Source organism: Amphiura filiformis, chromosome 6 (assembly GCF_039555335.1).
Source record: "Amphiura filiformis chromosome 6, Afil_fr2py, whole genome shotgun sequence".
Classification (NCBI taxonomy): Eukaryota; Metazoa; Echinodermata; class Ophiuroidea; order Amphilepidida; family Amphiuridae; genus Amphiura; species Amphiura filiformis.
In genome coordinates this window covers 59,039,144-59,064,883 of record NC_092633.1, presented here as the reverse complement: position 1 = coordinate 59,064,883, position 25,740 = coordinate 59,039,144, and the positions used below count along the sequence as shown (strand labels likewise).

Genomic DNA, 25,740 nt, shown 5'->3' with positions numbered 1-25,740 from the left:
TAGAAGGTAAAACTTGAAAGAGATCGAAAATGAATATTTGTTGATCGAATATTCTATGTCAAATATTATATATTATAACGGTCATGTAACATAATTTAACCAATCAAGAGGCAAGCACTTTTGTGATTCCCGCATATTGTTACTTCCATGTTTACTAATAATTTTTTGTCGCCAAGAATTATTTTGTGTGTGAAAAGCTTATTGTTAACAATATTGTCGACAACAGTACTATACTGCATAACATAAAATTTTTAAAACTAACTGCTTATACATGTACCTATCTCAATGAATGGAAAGTGTAAATACTGTACTAATAATAATAATTTGTCGGTTTTATTCCATAGCGGCATAAGATGATTTTTGGTCTTTTTTTAATATTGGCACCTATGTTTTCAATGATGTTCTCTTTCATTTCAAGTCTTAGCAGCCAAAATTAGCTAATTAATAAATAACTAATTAATTAATTTCGGTATATGGTGACAAAGTGACATGTTGTGTTTTCCATCGTGGCGTGTCCATCTCACTCCAGTTCATATAAACATTTTATAATAAACAACAAACTAAGAAATATCGGCAAAAATGAAAAACATTGCACGTCATACTGGTGTATCATCTCGCTTCATTCCACTATGGAATAAAGCGGACGTAAAGCAACTCCATAGGGATTACGTGGTGACCGAGGTGGCGTAAGGTAAGGGTATTGTGTTTTCCGTGTTTTTCATACTAATTTGCCAGTAATAATGTGCCTTTATTTATTTTTAAAGTTATAGATAAAATTTATTTTACTACAAAAATATCACAGCAATACAAAATATAATGAATGGCTGATTTACACAACTCAATTTTATATTGGCATTTCTTTACACCTGATTTCTTGAAAAGTTGTTTAATTTATTCATGGTGTGGAATGAAGCCGACAAATTATTAAATACTAAATATTATAGTAACTTTAAAAACACAAACTGTATATAATTAAAAATTAGCCTTATAATGGTCTTTGGATACAGTGCAAAATTATAATGTGACAATTACATTTTGTGCACACATATATGTGATGCCTTTGTCATGTGTACACCAGTGCTTTGAGCAAAAGCTGTGCCAGATGAAATGCACACTGATGTTACCGACTTGGCATGGTGAAAAATAGCATATGCTGCAGCTCGCAAACCTGAAAAAGCGATACATAGAAATTTGACCTCAAGATGCTGTAAGTTTATAATGTTGTCTATATAATTATGTGATATAATTTATGCCCATCATATTGATCCTATGGCTTCTTTTCAGTAAACAGATATTTCTTCAAGCCAAGTGACCAAGCATGAATTTAATCCTTGGCTTGCCATACAGGATTTATTATGCAGATCAATGTTTTTCTGGCAAATTTAATTTTCTGTTCATAATGAAGTATTTGTTGTGATTTATGTTACTATACATAGAGACCTGATTCTATAAATTTTGTCACATTTTCAAAAGCCCCTACTTTAATTTAATTAAGCTGTCATTTCATACTCGTGAAGTACATTCTCTGTCAAGTTGTTACTTTCTGTTATGGCGCCCTCATTGATTGGCCTTTAACTAGCAGAACTGCTGCATGAGCAAGGAGTGATTCTTCTTTTTCTGAAACAAGACAATGAAAAATGCAAACAATAAATTATGAATCAAAGACAGCAACAAAAAATATAGCAGAGTCCCAAGCATATACCTTGATACATTATACTGACCTGATATGGTATGGGAGCACAAATAGGCTGCTCTCTAGCTGGGCGGTTCCACTTTGGCATTGTTACCCTTTTTAATTATGACGAGCTGCGACAGTTCCCAGGTTGGCTGCAACCTGGGTAGTCAATGTATTTTGAAGACAGTAGCCAGCTACAGCGGGTCATTTGGTGTTAGGTCGTATGAGGATTATACATGCTTGGGTAAATAATGTGGTTTGCATATTTGCTGTACAATACTAACAATTATTCCTATTGACCACTTTAGTAACAAGGATTTGTGGTTTCTCTGAGCTACACAATAAGCCTTTTGCCTTAAGATCCAATTCACTGGGTCATGGATATGGGTTGCAAGGTAAGCGGTAACAAAACATTATTAGCGCAGCTCTACAAAGGTAGCAGGGCCAACCTTTAGTTGGCTTCGCCCCCTTGCATGGCTTCGCTTCGATTAGAGTGCAGCCAGTGCAGGGCCGCCCCTGCTGGAGCGCAGCCAATTTGTACTCTTGTGCCTGACGCAAATTGCTGTTAACACTTTTGTTATAACAAGAGGTTCCAGTGTATTTCAATAAAACTAAATACTACTGAACATGCCATTTCTGCTCATTTCACAGCTGATACGATATCATTTTTAGCAAAATGTTCACATTCGTTTGGGCTCATTTCCCAGCTGAATCATATGATTTTTATCAGAATGTTCACAAAGCTTGGGTATAACATTAGTAATTGGCCCATCTCCCTACACTTTGTCTCACCTTGAGTTTGGTAGTGATGTCAGTTTGTCAGTACTTTCATGAGGTTGCGCCATAAGCATTCTGACCAAACGTTTGCACACACATGTATACACTCTGCAAGACGAGGTTGGTGTGAGCGATTCAATGCTGCGACCAGCACAAATCTACATGCACTACCAAACTGGTGAAACAGGTATAGCTGTACTATAATCAAATTAAGTATTTCTTGGCCAAACAGGAACACTGTGAACGCTTGTGGCTCCGCAATAAACACACACGAATATAGCGCGGTACAGAAGAAAATATATACGCGCCTTCCACTGCGTACAAGCTTAGTACACTGCATGGAGGCAACGCGCATGTTCCAGTTTGGCCAAGAAATACTCAATTTGATTATAGATAGTATAATTCTGAGTTACCTGTAAGATTTGTAGATAGTTGAATCCAATCTCCTAGCCAAGATGCCAACACAGCTCGGTCAACATCATTACTATTTAGACCTCTTTGAAAACACAGCTGTGAATTGAAACATTAAATGTATTTTAATCACACTTATTGCTGGTATGATAATAAATATCCCAAAATTACAGTGAACAGTGTAAGTATCTTGGATTATAACCACTACTTACTTTTCATTATACCAGTAGCTCATTTTGGCCATTTTAATACCAACATTCAACTTGGTTATGAGACAAAATTACTCTGGCAAAGTCCTTTCTGAACATGCTGAAACAGTATGAAGACATTATAGTACATGTACATCCCTCAAGAATTTGCCCCAGTATACACGCATATAAACGTATATGCCACATGCACAGATCACTATACTAGACCAAAGTGATGTACACCATGAAAATCACCACCTCTCTTGACCACTGATCCCTGATATATGACCCTGCATTGATTTTTACAGTATTGATCAGATTCAGTGACACAAACATATCCACAAACACACCCCCCTCGACTCAGGGCCCCGAGGGCCACTCAATACATATGTGTTGTCATCACCGAGCAGAAATCCACGGAAAGGGTACTTTTTTCACGCATAGTTGCGGTCCGCGTGGACCGCGAATAGGGTAGCTATTTCATACTATTTGGGGGAAAAGGGTATACTTAGCAACAGCAAGTCAGCGTTTAGGGTATGAATTTTAAAGGACATGAAGGCTATTTTTTGCAGCCTCTACATACAACATAGTGCATTTAATCCATGAAAGTGGCTACGTGTAAACTTCTTTTTCTTAGTAGATCAGTGGAAAGGGTACCTTTTTATGGTAGGTCAGTGAAAAGGGTGTCTAAATGCAACTGGTCAGTGAAAAGGGTCCCCATTTCACAAGCTACAGCTACTCAGTGATTAGGGTTGGTATTTTCACCTGCTCCAGGTTTTAGGGTGTTTAGGGTGTGAAATTTGAGGGCCTGCTTGATGATGACAACACATAAAAGCATATAAGTGCCCCCCCGGCTCACGGCAAATACTCATGCACAGATTTGTGTACACACCACTATAATTACCAGCATTTACCTTTTCTAGATCTTGTTGTGATAGCCCTTGTAGGTTTTCCCTGAGTAATGCCCTATCCATGGCATGTATAAAGTGCAATGTTTTATTCAGCCTGCTCCTCAACAGGTGGGATGGTAGAAGAAAAGACTTCAATGAATATAATCGACATAGATTCACCTAGAAAATAAAAATTAAGCATTATAGTTTGTCAGGTGTATTGTTTTAGCCTTCAAAGATACAGGAGCAGTGATAATATTTATGTCATAAGAAATTTCTATCAGCAAAATGGCTGTTTTAGGTTGCATAGGGTTTTTTGGGTGGATCCTATATAGTGCCTTTACTAGCAAAGGTATATACTATCTAGTCATTTGCCAGTTTGTTCCTGAGAATGGGTAATGTCAACATTATCAGAATGTTATTGTTAATAATAATAGGTTCTTTTGTACTTTCCAGATTGACTAGAACCTGGCAAACATGCTCAGAAAAAAATGTGGAATCCAGAAAGCTCTATTTTCCCATATGAAGAGCTTTGTTTCAAAACCCCTTACATCCACTTGAGCAATTTTGAGAACACATCAAAAAATCATCAAAAAAAATCCCAGATATAAGGGGGTTTTCAACAAAAGCAGTGTTTGGCGGGATACTCATCCTACACAAGCATCCTGCCAAAAACTGCTTTTGTTGCAAACCCCCTTATATCGGGGATTTTTTCTCAAAATTGCTAAAGTGGATGTAAGGGTTTTGCAACAAATCTCTTCATATATAGAAATAAATAAGATATTGTATATTACTACTTTTATGGGAAATTTGGCTTATCATATAGTATCTATGCCTACTGAAACTTTATATATCTCAGGATCTAAGTCAAATTTCATTGGGACTTTAGCATACTTTTCATTCAGTGAATCAATTAAATGGGCATGAAATGGGAAAAAATTATGATACTCAACAACATGTAATGTGATCAAGTGAAGTAAGTTGACTGTCACTAATTTTGATTTTGAGATAGAGCCAGTAAAAGCATTCAACTTCCTTCCTTTGTGTTATATAGTTATAAGCAATACTAAAATGAACATAATTACAGGTTCATTCATTTATTTTCATGACTAAACAGTTGTTTATGCCCCTGGTTTATATGCCAGAGGGCCGCTCGCAGCCCAAGGGCATAAACAACTGTTTAGTTCTGAAAATATATGAATGAACCCTGCTCATACATTACTAGAACATTTTGTGATTCTTATTTCATCAAAATAATAACAAAAAACATAATTTTCCCTACCCTGTGATCGCACATCCGGGCCACCGGGCATTAACGTTGCTTGTGCCAGGCTGTCAACTAATTACACACAACTCCAGATCAGGCTTGTGATTTATAGGTTAATAAATGTTGTTGGTAGTGAAATTGTACAAAATAATGCAAACATACTCAGTACAAGTGCATTATTTTGTACAATTTCTCGAGCAACAAGTGATACACATTTATTAACCTATTACATACACAAGAAAAAATTATTTATCACTAAAAATGTTGGAGAATGCAAGCAAATATCAATGTATTGTATCAACCTGCAAGAAACATGAATGCATCCGAAAGCACTGCACATACTACGCGAAGTACGCACCGGTGCAATAAAACCATATTTATGCATACCTCGTATTTTACTAACGTTTGCTCTGATTGGTTCTCACTATATAGGAGTTTATGAAGGAATTTTAATCAGAAAGCTCTAAACTGTTCCATGTAATGAGTTTACAAAATGCATTTTGATTTTGTTGGACTAAAGACTCATTCCGCTTGGTCACTTCACAAATTACATTATTCCCTTGGTCATATCATACAGATATAAGGGGAGTCCATATAAATGTCTACTTGCTTACATGGAGCAACTTACCAAATGAATTCTTGGTAATGAATTAAACCCTAAAACCACTTCAAATAGTTCTTTATGTTGTAGAAGACTCCTGCTGTCCAAAGGCATATTTGAATCCAGCTGTCATATAAAATTGTTTAATTTGAAATATTTGTAAAATAAGAAAAAAAATCAAAAGAAAACCTACAACAAGTGAGACAAATGACAACACAGTCCTGTTATGGTAAAAGGCTGTAACTCCATTTTTAGTCAATTGAGGTAAGTTCATTCCTATAGGCAAATTGAAGGCGCTATTTTCATTTCTGAAAGTCTTAAATCTCTAAATTGATGCTGCTATGGCATTTAGCATAATTGTTATCACAAAATTAAAAAAAACAATACGTTCTTTTGAAACAAGATTTGCTTTTGAAAAAATTGAGTTACAGTGTTGCCAATGCAATACACTAGCAATGGTAAATCAATTAATAAAAGAAGCTGTAGTTTTTGTAAATGCTATTAATTTTACACACAAATTAAATGAAAATAAAAAATCAACATGATGCACACTTTTAACTTTAATTGTCCTATGGACGCAATAAGTAGACCAAACACAACTATTGCCGGAGCTGGATCTTTACCATCCGAATCTTTTATTTCCTTTCATTTACACAGTTGATCAAGTGTCAACTGTGTTCTTCATACTTAATTTAATATCGCATATCACTTCAGACAGCTATATCATCTGATATTTTAAATAGATATAAATTCAAATTCATTAGCGCCTCAGACAGCTATATCATGTGGCTTATTCTTTAAAAGCAATATATAACAATCATTGAAATCATATATGTATCAGACAGCAATATCATCTGATACCCTTTTTACGCAATCAGACAGCTATATCATCTGATATTTTAAATAGATATACATTCAAATTCATTAGCGCCTCAGACAGCTATATCATCTGGCTTATTCTTTAAAAGCAATATATATCAATCATTGAAATCATATATGTATCAGACAGCAATATCATCTGATACCCTTTTTACGCAATCAGACAGCTATATCATCTGATGCCATTTATGGTCCTGAAGTGAGACGACCCACTTCAAATCCCAAACAGCATATTTGGCTTGGACCTAATCATTACTCATTTCGAATTAGGACAACCCCATTCAATTTCCAAACATCCTAATTTGGAATTGACATTAAATATTAAGTATGTGAAAACATTCCCAATGACTTGCTCAAATGCAGCAATGTATCTCCATTTTGATTCATATATTGGACAAAATGGTAAAAAGCAAAAGAAACAATGCCATTTAATATCATATTTTTTTTATAAAGGGAGTGGTGGGTGGGTTTTAAAATTTTCCTGACCTCTTCGGATGGTATCGAAACAGCTTATGAATTTTCCCGGCAACAATTTCTGTGAAAACAGCCACGCCCCCAGAACTGCTGCCTATGATTGGCTACTGGCACACGACTCGACACGGGGCATGGATGCACAACAGGTGTCGGACTGATGTCACAACACGCATGGCACCACCTTTTATTGATCTACAGGACAATGAAACCCTTTTCAACAAAACCCAGGGCTTATTACGCCAATGACAATTTTGGTTTTGATTGAAGTTTGCTCAATCAAAACCCGATTGTCCTATGGACGCCATAATAAGTAGACCAAACACAACTATTGCGGAGCTGGATCTTTACCATCCGAATCTTTTATTTCCTTTCATTTACACAGTTGATCAAGTGTCAACTGTGTTCTTCATACTTAATTTAATATCGCATATCACTTCAGACAGCTATATCATCTGATATTTTAAATAGATATAAATTCAAATTCATTAGCGCCTCAGACAGCTATATCATGTGGCTTATTCTTTAAAAGCAATATATAACAATCATTGAAATCATATATGTATCAGACAGCAATATCATCTGATACCCTTTTTACGCAATCAGACAGCTATATCATCTGATATTTTAAATAGATATACATTCAAATTCATTAGCGCCTCAGACAGCTATATCATCTGGCTTATTCTTTAAAAGCAATATATATCAATCATTGAAATCATATATGTATCAGACAGCAATATCATCTGATACCCTTTTACGCAATCAGACAGCTATATCATCTGATGCCATTTATGGTCCTGAAGTGAGACGACCCACTTCAAATCCCAAACAGCATATTTGGCTTGGACCTAATCATTACTCATTTCCGAATTAGGACAACCCCATTCAATTTCCAAACATCCTAATTTGGAATTGACATTAAATATTAAGTATGTGAAAACATTCCCAATGACTTGCTCAAATGCAGCAATGTATCTCCATTTTGATTCATATATTGGACAAAATGGTAAAAAGCAAAAGAAACAATGCCAACCAAGGACCTAATCTAGGGACTTGCCTATTGTTGGTGTCCATAGCAATATTTGACATGCATTTTGCACCCCTTTACCTGGACATTTTGAGCCTTTATTAAGGTGAAGAATTATGCTTTTTATGTGTCCTATTACCTTACATAATTATATACACCATTTTTCACATATTTGTGTTCATTATAACCTGTAGAATAGGCTAGCAAATATCAATCCCAAGCAAATTTCCGATTCGTTAAGACATTAACATAAATATGATACCTGTATATTTTGCCTTTTTGAATCCAATGTTTGCAATTTTATTCATCTGGGCCATTTACATGATTACCCTCTTCATTATTAAAGTGGTGCAGTAGTACTCAATTGTGGCCTTTAAATCACTTCATGCATTTCTGCTATCAATATTTAATTATTCAATGTTCATTGTTCAATCACTATTTTCTTCTTATAATTGCCACCTATGACAGAGTTTTAGGTGTTGATTATACATGTACCAATGCATCAATTGACATTGCTGCTTTTTGAAGTGTGGCGACTTCTCAAGAGTGATATCTTCTATACTGCAATAAGTTTTACAAAATGTATTTCGGTTATCGCTTTATTGTTTGATAAATTGTCAAATGCCAATATCGTTATACGACTGTATCTTTTTATTTTTCCTATGCAATTGCTTTATTCGCCTACAATGTATAATATCCATTGTTTGTAACATCACTTTACATCAGCACTGTAACAATTCATGTGTTTTTCTTCTTGGATCTTACATAGCCCTGGCCATTGTTGTCAGTCGTTCTCGTCATCCATTGTAATTAAACAATATCGTAGAGCACATAGTAACCATTGTTGTAATTTAAGTTCATACGTCTGTTCCCAATTTTGATATGCCATAGGCTTTGTGTTGTGCTCATTTTGATCAATGGTTCGTAACAAAGATACTGATACTTCCAACTTATCATAGCCATGAGTTGACTCAGATACTAGGTGTTGAATCTGATAGCTTCCGATAACAAAATGTCCAATGTATCACCTTCCCCTGCATTCATATACAGTCTTGCACCAGTTTCGAAGCCACTATTAATTACAAGTTCCCGGGACATGACAAGCCTCCATTTCTAATCACCAGCATTAATTGTCCGTAGTCTGAAATAAATTAGAAAAAACAAAGACAGAAAGGGAACCAACTCGCCATACATGCACATGTAAACATTATATATCATTATTGAATTACATTTGTACATTGTATTATTGATTGGTGATTTAGCAAAATGAAATATGACTGACATGAATGAATGACATGAATGAATGAAAACAAAGTTATTTTATTCCTATTAGGAAACATGTAGGAGCTCCTGTTGTTACTAAAAAGTATTATTAATATTATTAAAAGGAGAAAAGTGTTTTGTCACTGCTGTCTTTTCCCAACCCATTACGAATTCTCATTGCATTTTTCCTTCCATTTTTACATGTTTGATTGCTTCATTACTTCCTGCTTCCAATTAAACTTGCAACCTAAATTTATCTTATGAATTATTAACTTGCGATATACCCCAAACTCATGAGTTCCCAAAGTTTCTTAATTTGCCATCCCAATGATCTCAATTGACCTTCATTATTGCACCCTTTCACCACCTTTCATGGCCTCCAACCCTTTTTTGACATTCATTGATATTATAGAAATATTTATTTGATCATCAGGTGACCCCCCATCTAGCCTTGCAATAGTCATAGAATATGCTAGCTATCTTATAGGTTCACATTACGGCCCATTTAAAACACCGCGACATTAAAAAGAGTGCAAACCGCCTTACTCCCACCCCTGGGCAAAGATTTGTTGAAAGGCTAGTCTGACCCCATTCTGACCTTGGCACGTGTTAATTACCCTTATTGTTTCCCATCTTTAACAATTTCCATGACCCTCCAACCACATTTTCTTATTTACCTGTGGCTACCTTGAAACAACATTATTAATTTATCAATTAAATAACTCTCATGATCTTTATCTGTATATTTATTTGACCTTGGATTCGCCTTGAACACAAAAAACTGCATGCTTCTTAAAATGTCATTTAACTTTAGCTATATATTTGCCTTTCGATGCCCTTTGATAACCTATATTTTTATTAATTTTTTCTTTTTTATTTAACCAAGTTTTTTGCAATTCCCTTGATCTTGCCTTATATATTTTGACCCGCAAGAAATTGTATCTATCCATTGTGTTCTATATTGCCATATTTCCTGAAAATCCTTCACCTGACATGTGATGACTTTTTCCATAAATTTTTTGACTTACAGTTCTGAAATCCAAAAATCTTTTTTTCAATCATTATTTATTTATGGCTAATATTATTTTTCTATTTTTTTTTTTTTTTTTTTTTTTCATTTTTTTTTTTTTTTTTTTATTCTTTATTATTATTATTATTTTTTTTTTTTTTTCTTCAAATTTATTTATTTCCTTTCTATTTTTTATTCATCTATATTTTTTCTTTTTCTTATAAACCCCACGATCTATATTCAAGTATTTATTTTTAATGACCTTGAACAGCCAATCAGACCAAGGTATTCAATACTACGTTACACACATTTACGTAAGCCCGCCTTACTGTAAGAGTCCTGCCATGTTGGAGGACAAACATCAAACTGCTTGCATGAACGCGATCTAGCTGTGTTTTTAATGCAATGTCTAAAGTAAATTGTTTTGTGATAATTTAACTCGCTGAAAATCGTGAATTATTTTATAAATTTTCCTTATTTGTTAGAAAACCAATGTATCAAATATAACAAGTAACGAAAACCCCACTACGGATGAAATAACAATTTTGTTTTACAATTTGGGAATGAACACACGAAAATCTAGAAACGCAACCCGGAAGTTTTGTGACAACAACAAACTCATCTCACGCAGCGTCGCGTCGTCAAAATCAACGTCAATATTTTGGTCGTTATTTGCCCCTAATTTGGTGAATTATGTAACTACTATAGCTCGATAGTCAAATGTATTGATTAAATTTTATTACGGTACATTAAACCTAAGCAACCTCAAATTATAATCGTGACAGAGATTCTATGCCTGTTTCCACGCCTGCCTGTTTCATTCATAAAATAAACGATCACGTGATCTCAACCTGGATTTTAGTAAAATTGATTCAGTGACTGGATTTAATAAACAATTATTCGCCATGCTAAGTATGAAGTCAGTTTTCACCGGGCTTTTGATTAATGTATACAGACCCACTTAACAGCTTAAATTAATTATATCAACCCATCAAATTCCCGCCTCTTCTTCATAATCATGACTACTATAATTTTCTCACCCTTGTTTTCCAAGTATCATCCCGTCAGTGATTGAAGTTGTCCAATCTACGCCTCGTCTTAAATACAAGATGGCGCCTTCTTCCGGGCCTTCTCTTCTCACTTCTCCGCTGACGATCGCCAAATTCACGATGATAAATACTAGATTGTCAACTTGTTAATACCGAAGTCACGGCACTGTTTAGTCAATCACCATGAATAAATGTCGATTTTACAACATCACTTTTTTACGTCCATAGCGAATGTGAAGACCATTGATTTTCGTACATCTTTCACGACCCATTGTTATTGTAGTTTTTGTACACGATGGATACCGTCGGAAGTTCAAGTTCTATTGCGGTTCGCAATATTTTACGAGTTATATCCTTCTTGATTTTGCGAAATTAATACACGATATCCCAATCATTATTTCCAGTTTTAAAATTTTCCTGACCTCTTCGGATGGTATCGAAACAGCTTATGAATTTTCCCGGCAACAATTTCTGTGAAAACAGCCACGCCCCCCAGAACCGCTGCCTATGATTGGCTACTGGCACACGACTCGACACGGGCATGGATGCACAACAGGTGTCGGACTGATGTCACAACACGCATGGCACCACCTTTTATTGATCTACAGGACAATGAAACCCTTTTCAACAAAACCCAGGGCTTATTACGCCAATGACAATTTTGGTTTTGATTGAAGTTTGCTCAATCAAAACCCGATTGTTAAATTCAAGTTTTTAAGGAAGAATAAAAAGTAGAATGACAAAATTCAGCCTTTTACCATAACAGAGCCAAATATTATACCATAACATCACAACCAAGTATGCTAGAAATATGAGATTCAAGCATTACAAGGCATACTTTAAACAACATTGAACTACTAGTATTCCATTCAAAACCTCTCAACCAAATTCACCACTTCCAGTTTTGGGCCATTCAGATTCCAAACTCTTGAATCTTAGGTGTGCAACATACATTTTGTAGATATTGTGATAAAAAAGATTCATGGTATCTCACTTTTCACAGAGACAAACCTATATATAAAAGCAGTCAATTTGTACTACTCAATATACCACAAACATCCACACAACTTACTCTTTTCATTGCATCTAGAAAGGTCTGAGTTTCTGAGCTATTTGGGAGTTGTTCTACTTTCTTCACAAGTTGATTCACAATGGATGGGTGTATGGTAAGTCTGGTTTGGTGAAATCTGCTGTTGTATTCCACAAGTTGCTCTCTGGTAAAGAACTGATCAGACAGGAATGGTCTGGGAAAGAAGAATCTGCAAACAAAATATAATTTGAGAGAAAAATTGCTTAATCGTATGGGTAACTTTATAATATAAATAAATTTAAACTTCACACAAAATGAATGATAGCCAGTGAATACAATTCCACTGGCCATCGATAATTTGAACCTGGGTCCTTTGGTTTATCAGTCCAATAATGCGCTACCAACTGATTTACTGAGTCAGCTGGGGAAGAGCAGACGATTTTTAACATTAAATGGGTATTCAGATGGATCCTGATCCTCTGCCATTTTCTCATCCAAAAAGCATAGGAAGGGGTATTTGTTCTGACATGAAATTTGAATGGCAAGAGCGTCATATTTTCATTTCTAAGCATTACATTGTATATAAGATGATGACCATTTAATCAAGAATTTTACCAATTCATTTATTTATTATAACAGTGAAGAACTTTGTAGAATTGACTTTTGGGACATGCAAGTAACCAATTTCCCCTTTTATCTGTTTGATGCCATTCAAGCTTAGGACTATTTTATTCTGCGTTTTAAAGGAGGATTTAGTGATCCTAGCATCCTCTTTTTATGACATTTTTCAGTAGATATCCATGAAAAAAGCTTATTCCCAAAATTTCAGTTGATTCCGATTTTGCGTTTTGCGAGTTATGCATGATTATGTGTATTACACTGCTCCATACCAGAACAAAATTCAAATTTGACGATATATTTGCTAAACGAATTAATCTGCAAGAAAAATGTCCAGTGGTATAAAAATCTCAACTTTTTTTGAGACAAGTGGGGGGATGAGGCTGTGGATCACGAAATGCCCTTTTAATTTATATGCACAACTATTACTCAAATGGGCTATTCCAGTTGAAAACCATATACCCCCTATATGACTCCATTTGAAATCTACACCCCCTATGTGGGAGATTAAGGTCATGTCTTCCATAGGGCATGTATGGATTTCAACTGGAATAGTCCAAAACTGTGGGACAATAATAAGGTACAAACTAGAATTACGCGGTTCGTAATTAAGGTGGCCCCCACACATAGGTGTTTATGCAGTATGCAAATAAGCGCATTAATATTCATAAATTTGTAAATAACATGACACAAAACTATACAGGACATCAGGCCACCATTTCCAATCCACATACCAAGTTTGATATAATATTGGATGGCTGAGCATGATACCATAACATATCGGATGAGTCATGACGAATCCGATATGTTATGGTATCATGCGAAATAAGCCATCCAATGGGCTATCACAGAAATAAAAGGTACATACCCTATAGAAGACAAATTTGACACATCTGGCCTCGTAAATCAAAAAAATTTTATTTTGGGAATCCCAAGTCTTCTATAGGGTAGGTGCCGTTAATTTCTGGAATAGCCCATTATTTATTCCCCCCCCCCCCAAAAAAAATATTTCATAATGCAGAACCATTTCCGACCACGCTAGTAGATGCCATAGTTAAGTAGTGTTTGAGTTGGTGTGGGTGGGGGAGGAGATATAATTATAGATAGTCGATAACCGATAATCAATGATCAATCAGTTATCAACTTTCAGTTAAATTCTAAACCCTAACACGCATAAAATGATGAAACAGACTCTCATGTTCAAATGGCTAAGGATGATATCCTTGTGGATACTGGGGGTGAGGGGTATTGATTATCGATAATCAATTATTGATTATCGATAATCAATTATCGATTATAGATAATCAATAATCGATAATCAATCATTTAACAAAATTTATAGGCCTACGCAACCGACAAAACTGGGAATCGCTAAGGATGATTTCCTTCTGGGTATGGGGGGGGTTGTGCGTGGAATTAATTATGGGTAATTAATTATCGATTATCGATAATCGATAATCAATTATCGATTATCGATAATCAATTATCGATCATCAATCATTTGTTTATCAATATCCAATGTTTAAAAATGTATAGACCTACGCAACCGACAAAACGGGATATCTGCATTAATTTGAAAATATGATTTTCTCCAAAGTGCTAGAAAAGCACACTCTTTGACCATTTCTATGCACATCGTATCTCTTGCAACCTGAAGGAACGAAATTTGTTTCCGTTTTGGATTTCAACAGCTTAAAATTGACATTTTTCGTAAAATGCACATCAAATATTTTGTTCTGAATTGGAAAATCTCTCTTGGTATAAAATGAAAAATATTTCTGATTTTGGTTGTCAATTTCAAACTTTTTTATATCAATCATCATATCCGTGGGCACATGGTACTCTATTTTGAAAGCCATCCGAGTCTCCATTTTGACAAACGGATAAAAACAAAAATAGTTTTAACATTGTCATCTATGGAAGAAAAATCACAAAACTGCCTTTTTCTCAAGAAAAAAAATAGGAACTCGAAGATAAATTTTCTTCAAACTCGTTTTTAAAATCTTTATATATGCTTAATAACTTAAAAAAAAATTTAAAAAAAAAAGCGGAAAAGAAATCTAAGTTGATACTCCACGTAAATGATTTCGTATCGCTAATCCGAACCCAAACCTAACCATTATCCTTCTAATAACCCTAACCTAACCATAATCCTAATTTCGTCTAAATTAAGGCCTATATGATGAAGAAATAACCAAACTTTATTAGAATATTGGAAACTAACTCAATAATAGCCTCATACCCCCAACTCTGCCTGCTGCTTTAGCATCACTCTCGAATCTCTGTTATTGAACTGTGACAGAAGATTGATATGCAACCTGTCAGAGCGTCCCAAGTTTTGTGTCACGTGACCCTGCTCTGTATGGGCTATCACAGAAATAAAAGGTACATACCCTATAGAAGACAAATTTGACACATCTGGCCTCGTAAATCAAAAAAATTTTATTTTGGGAATCCCAAGTCTTCTATAGGGTAGGTGCCGTTAATTTCTGGAATAGCCCAATATTATCATTATTAGCTCCTAATAACCCTGAAAACATAATAATGAAGTTGATCGGTTATTGCGTTAAAGGGAGTCTCCGGCAATCATAACATTATGCCTTATAATTTCGAAAAATAATTATCAAGCACGAATCACGTGGTTTTATTGAAAACAAACTCATATTGACCATAAAAACGAATAAAAACAGTCAGCTCTCAATACGCAATATTCACAATTCCCGTGCTGAAATTGTCTAAGTGCAATGACGTAATGGTTATTTGTGCTCAATTGTCGTCAGCCTTCATTGTATTACTGGGACGTCATTGCACTCGACAATTTCGGTGCCCGGGAATTTTGAATATCGCGTGTTGAGAGCTGGCTGTTTTTATTCGTTTTTATGGTCAATATGAGTTTGTTTCAAATAAAACCACGTGATTCGTGCTTGATAATTGTTTTTCTAACATATAAGGCATAATGTTGTGATTGCCGGAGTCATCCTTTAAAGCTGCAGACAGGAAAATATGCAAATAAGCTCATTAATATTCATAAATATGCAAATAACATGACACAAAACTATACAGCACATCAGGCTACCATATCCTATCACCGTACCAAGTTTGAAGTTGATCGGTTATTGCGTTAAAGCTGCAGAGTGGATTAAAGAATTTGCTTCCGCCCGGACAGCCAAACAAACAAAGAAACATACAAAGAAACAAACAAACAACCAGGCAACCATTTGGATGATAACATAAGCCCCACACATGTGTGGGGGCCAAAAATGTGCTGAACTATCTGACTCAACTATTTATTACAGACTTTAGCTATTTCATTATATTTCTTTATTTATGTACTCACAAAATGGGCAAAATGACATAGAAGACAAACGGCAAACACATGAGTAGTAATGTTGGAAGCACCTTCATTAAATCTTTGGAGATCTGGAAAAAACAAACAAAATAAACAGTTAAGCAAACAGTAATGACATTTTCCTCTTTGCTTTTTTCCCCTAAAAACTGCCCATGTATATTCACTATGTATGTCAGCTGGTTGTTGAGTACGTATGACATGACACTCTAAACAAAGATGAGGGCCTACAAACTCAGCATCTTTGACCAACTTTTGCTAAATAGTTTTCAGTTATTAAAATTTAAACTGACTAATTAAGAATGAGATATACAATAGGTATTTTTATTTTATCCTCTATCGAGTCATAGAAGATAAGCACTTCTAATATTTCATCGTAGTGGATACTCGCTGTGCAAACTTTCACTACTCAAAATTGTGGACATGCCTATATAGATCCTCTATAACACTATCAAGGATAGTAAAAACAAAAATTCCTATTGTTATACTCTAAATCACTAAGAATTAAGGCAAACATTTCTACCTGTTTCTTGATGTAAATGTCTCTCCAGTCTAAGTCAGATAGATGTAGGTTTTCTGCTTTTATCTTTGCCCTCAGTTGGTATGCTTGCTTCGCATCATAGTAAAAGAGTGTAGTTCCTGCATTGAAAAAACAACAAGGTCCATACAGAAACAGTGGATGGGTACCTTTTGGGGAATGTGAAGAGACGGCACAATAGCCGTTTAGGGCTCCTTTGACACCATTTTGGGGCTTATCCTTTGTGTAAAAGAGCACAGAATTAGCCTTGCACAGAAATCTTCTAGTGAAGAATACAACTTTATTCCATATGCTGCTTAATTCCTCAATGGAGTCTTTACACTAGTCTAACTCCCACCCACCCCTTATAATGTAAGGGTGAATTGCTGACATTATTTGTTTTATTATAGACGAATCCAAATCCACGCATTCCTACACCTGACTAGCAGCCTTTAGTTGGGTAGCCGTCGGCTACAATGCACCCAAAATGTGAAATGATTCAGCCTTGGCGGAAATTTTAAACTGCATTCCATCACCCGTTTAACACCTTCCGCGAAAACACAGGTAGACAAAAAATGATTAAAGTTTACAACACAATAGGCCCTATAGTTCCCTTTGGCAAAACACACAGCTTCTACATGGTCTATTCGCTGTTGAAGTGACATAATAATCGGATTAACTACACCATATCAAACGCTACAAATGGATGTACTTGCGAACAAAAGGACTATGGGATGGGATTACCTGCGGAATTATCTCTATTGTATATATTATTCTAATAACCCTCCTCGTCCTTGCATCTTCTCTGGGTGTTAGGCGGCTTTTATTTGCACAATGGGGCGCTCAAAACACCAGGTTGGTGCTAGCGGCTACCCAAAGATGGCCGACCAAATCCTGACCATGACTTGGCTCGTTGGATTCGTCCATAGCTGATTCATCTCAGGACAATATGGGATTATAATTATGTCACAGATTCCAGTGGGGTTTGCCAAAATGTCCTGACCTGAACATTTCGTGAACTGTAGAAATTGTGAAAAAGAACAAAAACAGGGAATATGGTTTTTTCTTTTATGGCCAATTGCTGATAAACTGGAAATTTCAGGAAGACTAGCATTTCTGTTGTCTGAAAAACAGATTTACATAATTGCAGGATTAAAGTAGCCAAGGGCTGCAGAACCAGGGATTTTAAACAACAGGATTGTAAATCTAGCTGAGGTTTGAATTGAGTAATTCCAAGATTTTACCAATAATTAATGAAGACTGTTTGAACTTAAGGCCTACGTATGTAAATTCTTCTGAATTTAGGTGCTGCATGAAAACTCTGAAATTTCACTGTGTTTGGTAAAATGAAGATCAAGAGGAAATTCTTTTTCCTGTACTTCTTGCATCTTGGACAAATTTCACTAAAAGATAAGAAAGTAATAATAATTTGCAAGATGATATTGGGCAGTCCTCAAAATTCACATTTTCAAGGGCACTCATTTTAAGAACAGTGCAATGTGCAAAGGGCCACGACGAAGGCCACCTATGTACTGAAAATTACTTTGAACTTGAGGGACACCAAAGCCAAGTCCAAGGGTAAAAGAGACCTGTAGGCTCTGTGAATTTCAAGGCCTGATGAGGTGTCCTTTTGGATACAAATAATGAACAGCAAAGACCTTGTTGTCTTTGTTCTTCTAATTACTATTCAGCATGTTCAGCGCTTGTTGAATGTTTAGATAAAGCTCTCTCAACATAAATTTCAAATGGAATAGCACATTAACTAACTCTATTTGAAACTCACCCTCCCTTTGTGGATGATTCAGGTTGAATCTAATGGGTGTATGAAATTCAAATGCAGCTGCCTGATGTGTTCATTCCATTTGAAATTCATGATCCCCCTGTGGAAGTTACTAACTACAGTCTCTGGCAGAGAAGAACGGCACTTGTTAATAAATAATAATAATAAATTTCGGATTTATTTCGGATTTGTTCACATTTTAAGAGTGTGCACAGCGTAAACACAGAAATGGTGTTCTGATTGGCTGATTCAATTGTCTGACAATCATAACAACAACCCGATAATCTGATTGGCCAATTATGCATCAAAACGTTGGACGACGCAAAGCTGCGCTCTTGAAGAGAACACAAAGCTCCGCATATTTCACTTATTATAACAGGGCGCTTACATCAATCAGGGCAACAGACTGCCATACTTCTCTGGAAGGTAGTGTAACACCTTTCACATAGGGGTAGTGTGGATTCCACAGTATATTACCTGCCACCAGCTGTACATATTGTTTTTGAGCTTTAGGGGATAATCTGCCTAGAAAAGCAACAAACTTGTCATTGCTCTGAATGGCCAATCTTTTATACCAAGGCTTATCCGACAGATCAGAGGTTGTGAGACAGCTGGCTGATTGCTTCAGTCCACGACATGATGTAACTGTCGGTCTAGAAAAAAATCAAAGAAAAAACGGGAACAAATAATGCAAAACCATCAGTTCTATAATGAATTCCTTTGCAATGTCACTTTAAAAAAACTATAGATCATAAAATTTATCATAACTCATAATATCCCATGTCGGTCAGAGGTTCCAGGGCAAGGACAGAACAGTGGACTGTAGGCGGGTGCATACAGCAACTGGGAGAGATGTTACAGAAGATTACTGTGTGGTAGTGGAAGCATCCCATATAACAATTCAACATCATACCATATTGTATCATACAATACGGTCATTTTCACAGTAAAGGGTGTAACTTTTGATTTTTAGGGTCAAAATTTCAAACCACTTAAATATGTTTCTGTTTACTGAAATCATGCATAGAAGCAACTTAAATTCCAGTAAAATAATGTTTCAAGGCTTAAACCTTTTGATTTCTAATAAAAATTTGACATTTCCATAACATTTTGGTTAAAATCTAAGAAAAAATGTATTTTACATAACCTCAGAAAATTATGACATGAAAGCTGGAATACATGTGAAATCCCATTCCAAAGTAAGTCAACAGATATAAGTTAAATTTTATACCATGTTTTGCTATGTTTGTAATTGCAGTTTTGAAATTTTTTAACATCAAGTGTCATTTACAATGGAAATTTCCAAACCTTAAACATATTTTTAAAGTTTTAATTGGGTTCCTAAAATAATTTGAATGTTTAACTTCATGTACAAATACTACTTGATGAAAGGAACCTCCCAGCCAAGTTTCACAGAAATTGGAGTTATTTTTTAGAATTGGCAATTCAAGCGATTTGTGTTTCGGAGGCTTCAGTTAACAACACAGGTGATCATTAAGTAAAATATTTGGCTAACTACTACAAGTTGACATAAAAAAATAGGTAAAAAATATCACAATTACCAATTTTCATGCTTTGCTTCTAAGTATTGAATTTCAGTTGTGACAAAAATTAAATTACAACAGCAAGTCATTTTTTTTGTTTCGGAGGCTTCATGTTAACAATTGTTAAACATTGCAGAAGTAGTTTTTTTGAAAACAACAGTGTTGGGATCATCTAAGCTGTTATTTTCTTGTGTGTATTGAATCAATGATTCTATGCGGCAGATATTGTAGATTTATCACATGTTAATTTTTTCACCCATTTGTTAAGTATGGTGTTTTTTGCATGTGAAGCCTCCGAAACAGGCATTTTTGGGTATCAGTATATTTGTCAAATATTAACCATAATGTCAAATTTTATGACATTCTGCACATATCAAGTAATAATTACAATGCAGATATCATTATGAAACACACCAATTTAGATATGCATAGATGATAATTGATCTTATTGTTGTTTCGGAGGCTTCATTTGTTTCGGAGGCTTCAATTGTTAACGGAATGTTTGTATTGGGTCCCATTTTCAAACGGTGATATATATCTCCACGATTTAAAAACATGTGACTTGAGGACCTACTTTACTACATTTTGATAAATAGATTGGATGAGCTCTTTTATTTATATTTGCACAAGCTTGCTGAACAGTTTGTTTCGGAGGCTTCAAAAAAAGTTAACGGAAAAACGGCTCTTTGAAGTCAAGATTTTATAAAAATTTTAAAAGCTTGCAAATCGACTAATTTTTGTTACCCATTTCAAGTTAAGATAACAACTGTTATGAATCAAGAAGAAGTGAAGAAATAACCAAGAATTATGAACCAAAGCTACACCCTCAAAGTTTGTTAACAATTGTTAACAGAAAATGAAGCCTCCGAAACAACAAATATCGAAGTCCGGTTCTCAAAAATACAGGGCTGTTCACAATTAAATCTAATGTGGCAGTGTTTACTGAACATATGACTGTACTTTCAGGATAAGAAAAATTATCCATGAACTAACTGAAGAAAACACAGGGTTTTACAAAAATGTTACTGTTTTTTATAGTTTTTCAAAATGGCAATATTAAGTACATTTAAGCCTGCTAAAACTGAACGCAGTAACTCCCAAAGCTGATTATGCTACCCAAGGTAGCTGCTAACTAGATGACTTATGTGGCCAAAAATCATGGAATTCTGTGGCTTTATTAGGACACTACGGATTAAAATGTTAAAAATCCAAAGTTACACCCTTTACCGTGAAAATGACCATACAGTACTTGGTTTAAAAACACCCCCCCATAATAATAAATTGCCATGCCATATTGTGTGAGCAAACTTAAAACATGCATCAGTCATGTCAGTGATGATTGCTAAATTGCATGGAAAAACCTGTCCAGTACATTGCTATATGGTAGAATTTAACTAATTTCATCAGATTCTTGTTTGATGATGCACTTACTTAAGGTTATTTATTATTTTAAACTGTTGTGATTTGGTAGTTCACAGCATCTTACGAATGGTAGTGAGCTTTGGCAAAAACTGCATTGCTCAATTCATAGCGAGCGTGTAGAAGAATTAAAATATCACAGATATACTTTTAAAGGTGCTGCGGTTCTTGAGTTACGTTGTAAAGAGGACTGAAACAACAACACTTTTGTAAAACGTACATAACTCATTAACAACAATAAATTAAGCAAGTTTGCAAAGTATATGATTTGTAGAATTAACTTTTGCAAAACATCAAGGCGTTAATTTTCAATAATATATTGATATAGATAATGAAAATCGATTTTTAGGTTGCTTCGACCAACAACAATACCTCGTCTACCCTTAAAGAGGAACCAACACATCTGGAAATGTAGCATGTTTAAGTCCATTTAATCCAGTAACATTATTTTTATGAGGAGAGATTAGTGACATTCACCCACAAGACACATATTTTATTGCACCATATCCCACAATGCAAATTGATTCTGAGGTGACCTTCAAGAGTAGGTGGCGTAAACTTATATTTATGCAGAATATGTGTAAAGTCCTAGTGCATGCATGATGGGATATTATCTGAGTTTGCGATTTCTTGCTATGTGGTAGGTAGCCTATATTGCTACAACTTTACCACAGACATTCCTGATTTTCTTAAAGTTGACCTGGTCAACGTTTATTCCTCTTTAAATGTAATTTTGTTGTATATCATATGTTCCATGTACAGCACAAATTATGAACAAAAAATTGGCACCAGTTTTCATACGGTACCTTAAAATCTCTTATTTTTCAGCTGTAAATGGTGTTCAAAGTGAGCTGTTATTTCGTTGTCCATTCACGTAACAGGGTATCTCACATTTAATGCATTTCTAATTTTGCTGACATCTAATTGTCGTATACTGAATAGTAATAGTTTCAGCGACTGTATTTTGGAATTTGCAGGAGAGCATTAAATTGCTCTTCTGGAGCCTTCAAGGGGAGCTGTTAGAGCATTTACAATAGAATGTAAGGATAGAATGGTTAACTATAGTAAAGAGAGCTAAAAATCACTCTGCTATATCAGATTTAAGGAGAGCAGTAGAGAGCGATTTCTCTCGCTCTCCTCAAAAAGGCAGTCCCTGTAGTGTATAATCAAATCATGCAGCAAACCTTTGACGAGCGCGTACGGCGCACAGTTCATTCATAAATTTCCACTCGGCAACAGCAGATTGCCTCAGCAGCCAATCAGAGACACGTGCGTCCAACGCAGTAAAGCGTTTTGGGTCAAGCTGGGAGAAAAAAATCCCAGGTCGACCTAAAATATCGTGTCGCACGATAGACCACCTAAGTTATCGTAAATCGGTTTCTCCCAGGTCGACCGTAAATTTTGGGTTGCCACATTCCCCCCGCAAACGCCAGGATTTAATAGCCAGGTCGACCACGACAAGCATGCAAATACTAGGCCTACATACCCGGTACGTGCCCCGACCATGGCGATATACATGACGCAGTATAAACCATTGTACAGCGTTCAGTCATAACTTTTGCAAGCGCCGGTGACTTTTACGATATCTGTTTGTCTTAGCATCAATTCCCCGATCAATTAACAGTCATAAGTCTAGGCCTATTTTATATTCGTATTTATTAAAGTAAGCCCACAGAGGCAAATTTAAGGAGATATATCATACTTCCAAGTTTTCTAAGAACTCACTTTGCGTGAACACCGTCATGATGTAGGCCTAAGCTTAAGCTTACATCCAAGTTCGCATGGACGGTACTGTGCGATGTTTCAGACTTGTGAGAAAAAGAAAGTAATACATTATGAGAAGAGGTCACAAATAGGATCAAATAAAATAATCCAACAAAGAATCACCCTGCCTAAGTGCTGGACATATGCTTGTATGTTTTATACTTTATATTATCCACCACGAAAGGAGTGCCAATTTCTATTAGCCTAAGCTGTCTTTCTATCAACAAGCGCGGCATCTCCCATCTTAAAATACGCGCTCGTCAAAGGTTTACTGAATTTGATTATAGTATATGAATGCAGTACATATGTCATGTAGGAACCTACAGCTGACCTATACCTAGTACCGGACCTAGGACCCAGCTAGCCTATGTCCTAGTCTTTTAGTTTTATGTCTTTCGATCAGCTTGACCAATTCGGCGTGAGTATGTGACTTGTGACTAAAGTAGTTGTAGTAACTACAAATTTCGAACGTTTGAGGACTTGTTCGGAGCCGTGAGTTCCAATTATTGGAACTACTTGTGACTTTCATGCCTGCATCAGACTGATCAGTGCATGACTTAAGGAGGCTGTGTACTCTCAGACATGCATGTAGTAAAAGTGCAATAACTTTGTAATTATTAAAGCAAGACATATAAAAGTATACATTTTTATGAAGGCAAGACATCAATAAATCTTAATATAAATACAGATTTGGGGTAAAAACAACAATTATGAAGAAAATCACAAAAAAGTGAGTTTTTGGCAATATTTGTTAGGTAGGCCTACATCATAACAAAAAAACACTCTTTCCAAAATATTATATTTTGTTTTTAGCTCAATCTTGAGGCTCCAGTCCAAAAACATTTTTTTTATTTTTTTGATATTGGCCTTATTTTTTGAGATATTGACCATATAAGGCATCAAATTGAACTTTTAAAAATTCACAAACGCCTATTTGCACAAAATGATGCCTAAAATCGGAAATAGACCAAAATATAAAAAAATGAGAAAACCGTTTCTTGAGTCGATCATGCTTTTTACGATGATCATATTTGCTTACCTATAGATGCTGTATTTATTGAGTTATCGTGTACCTAAATCGTCATTTTACCGAGAAAATGAACATTGAAATAATGGCCGTTGAAGTTTAAAGTGGTCACATTTTGCACTTTCATCGAATCTCGGGAGAATGCGGCAGTTTTTATTTTTCTACCTTACATTACATAAACATCGGGTAACTCCACGGCCCCTTGAGAAGTTTGAGCGAAATCCATTCATAACTTGATATTTAAATCAGGGGAAAGAACTTGAAAAAACCCACATTTTATCAGCTAAAACGGAGCCATTTGACCACTAGGTTTTTGTGCTTCCGTGGTGTTTCCATAAGATGCGCCGCACATAAGCGTCGCGTATGCGAAGCGTATAGGTCCGTTAACAAGGTGCGCGATACGCAACGCGATGCGTTGTTGCGCGCGTGTACCCTGCAAAGATTTTCTTTCCTTTTCAATTTCAATTTCAAACACGAGTGGAATAGTGAAATAAAATCCTTAAAATATTGCAGTTGGAGTTTACAAATCTGGATTTTCATTCCTTGTATTTATAAAAAACATAACAAAGTACAAACATATCAAAAAAACTCAATTTTGCGAAAGAAACAATGTCTTGAGTACACAGCTGCCTTAAGTTAGTTTATTAATTTAAGCTTACCAGCGGCACGAGCATCATGACCAGTACCTACCTGATTGCTGGTGTATTGAGACCTGCAATCAATCTATTTGTTTTATTGGAATGCTGTGCAACATATCCGATTTGAAAACACTCATTAAAAATGAGCAAATTGTAACATTGGTATAAATTTCGTCTGCTATGCCGCATAACTTTTTCTGCCATGTAAAGCGCCATTGCGATTCTAATGTTTATCTGATAACAGATTCCTATTTCCCTTGGAGCACCCAAAATATGATAGTTGTTATAAGCTCTGGAAATTTGTTTGTTTCAAATTGTTTGCTTTATTTCTCCTTTACCTAGCTTTTACCCGGCCTGGGACACTCAGTCAGTTGAAAACACAATTAATCATCTTTTCTTCCTTGAGGCCCAGGGATCAATACTGTACAACATTTACATAATTAAACTTGTTACTTGGGCCTACTCTAGCTAGGGCTTACATATAATAGGCCTACATTCAAATAGCCTACACTATAGGCCTATTAGGCCTAAAAGTATTAAAATCACA

At 35.5% G+C, this 25,740-nt stretch overlaps 1 protein-coding gene across 1 annotated transcript; it reads right to left on the bottom strand.

Moving 5' to 3' along the window:
* Positions 1-126: 126 nt before the first annotated feature.
* Positions 127-25,410, bottom strand: LOC140155728 (LETM1 domain-containing protein 1-like). The gene is made up of 9 exons (XM_072178664.1): positions 25,246-25,410; positions 19,279-19,454; positions 17,028-17,143; positions 16,496-16,578; positions 12,583-12,769; positions 5,837-5,935; positions 3,966-4,121; positions 2,866-2,962; positions 127-1,617 (listed from the first exon to the last, which is right to left on the bottom strand). Exons 1-9 carry the CDS (start codon positions 25,407-25,409, stop codon positions 1,547-1,549), a joined length of 1,149 nt encoding a protein of 382 aa, XP_072034765.1. The 5' UTR covers position 25,410; the 3' UTR covers positions 127-1,546.
* Between the last annotated feature and the right edge of the window lie 330 nt (positions 25,411-25,740).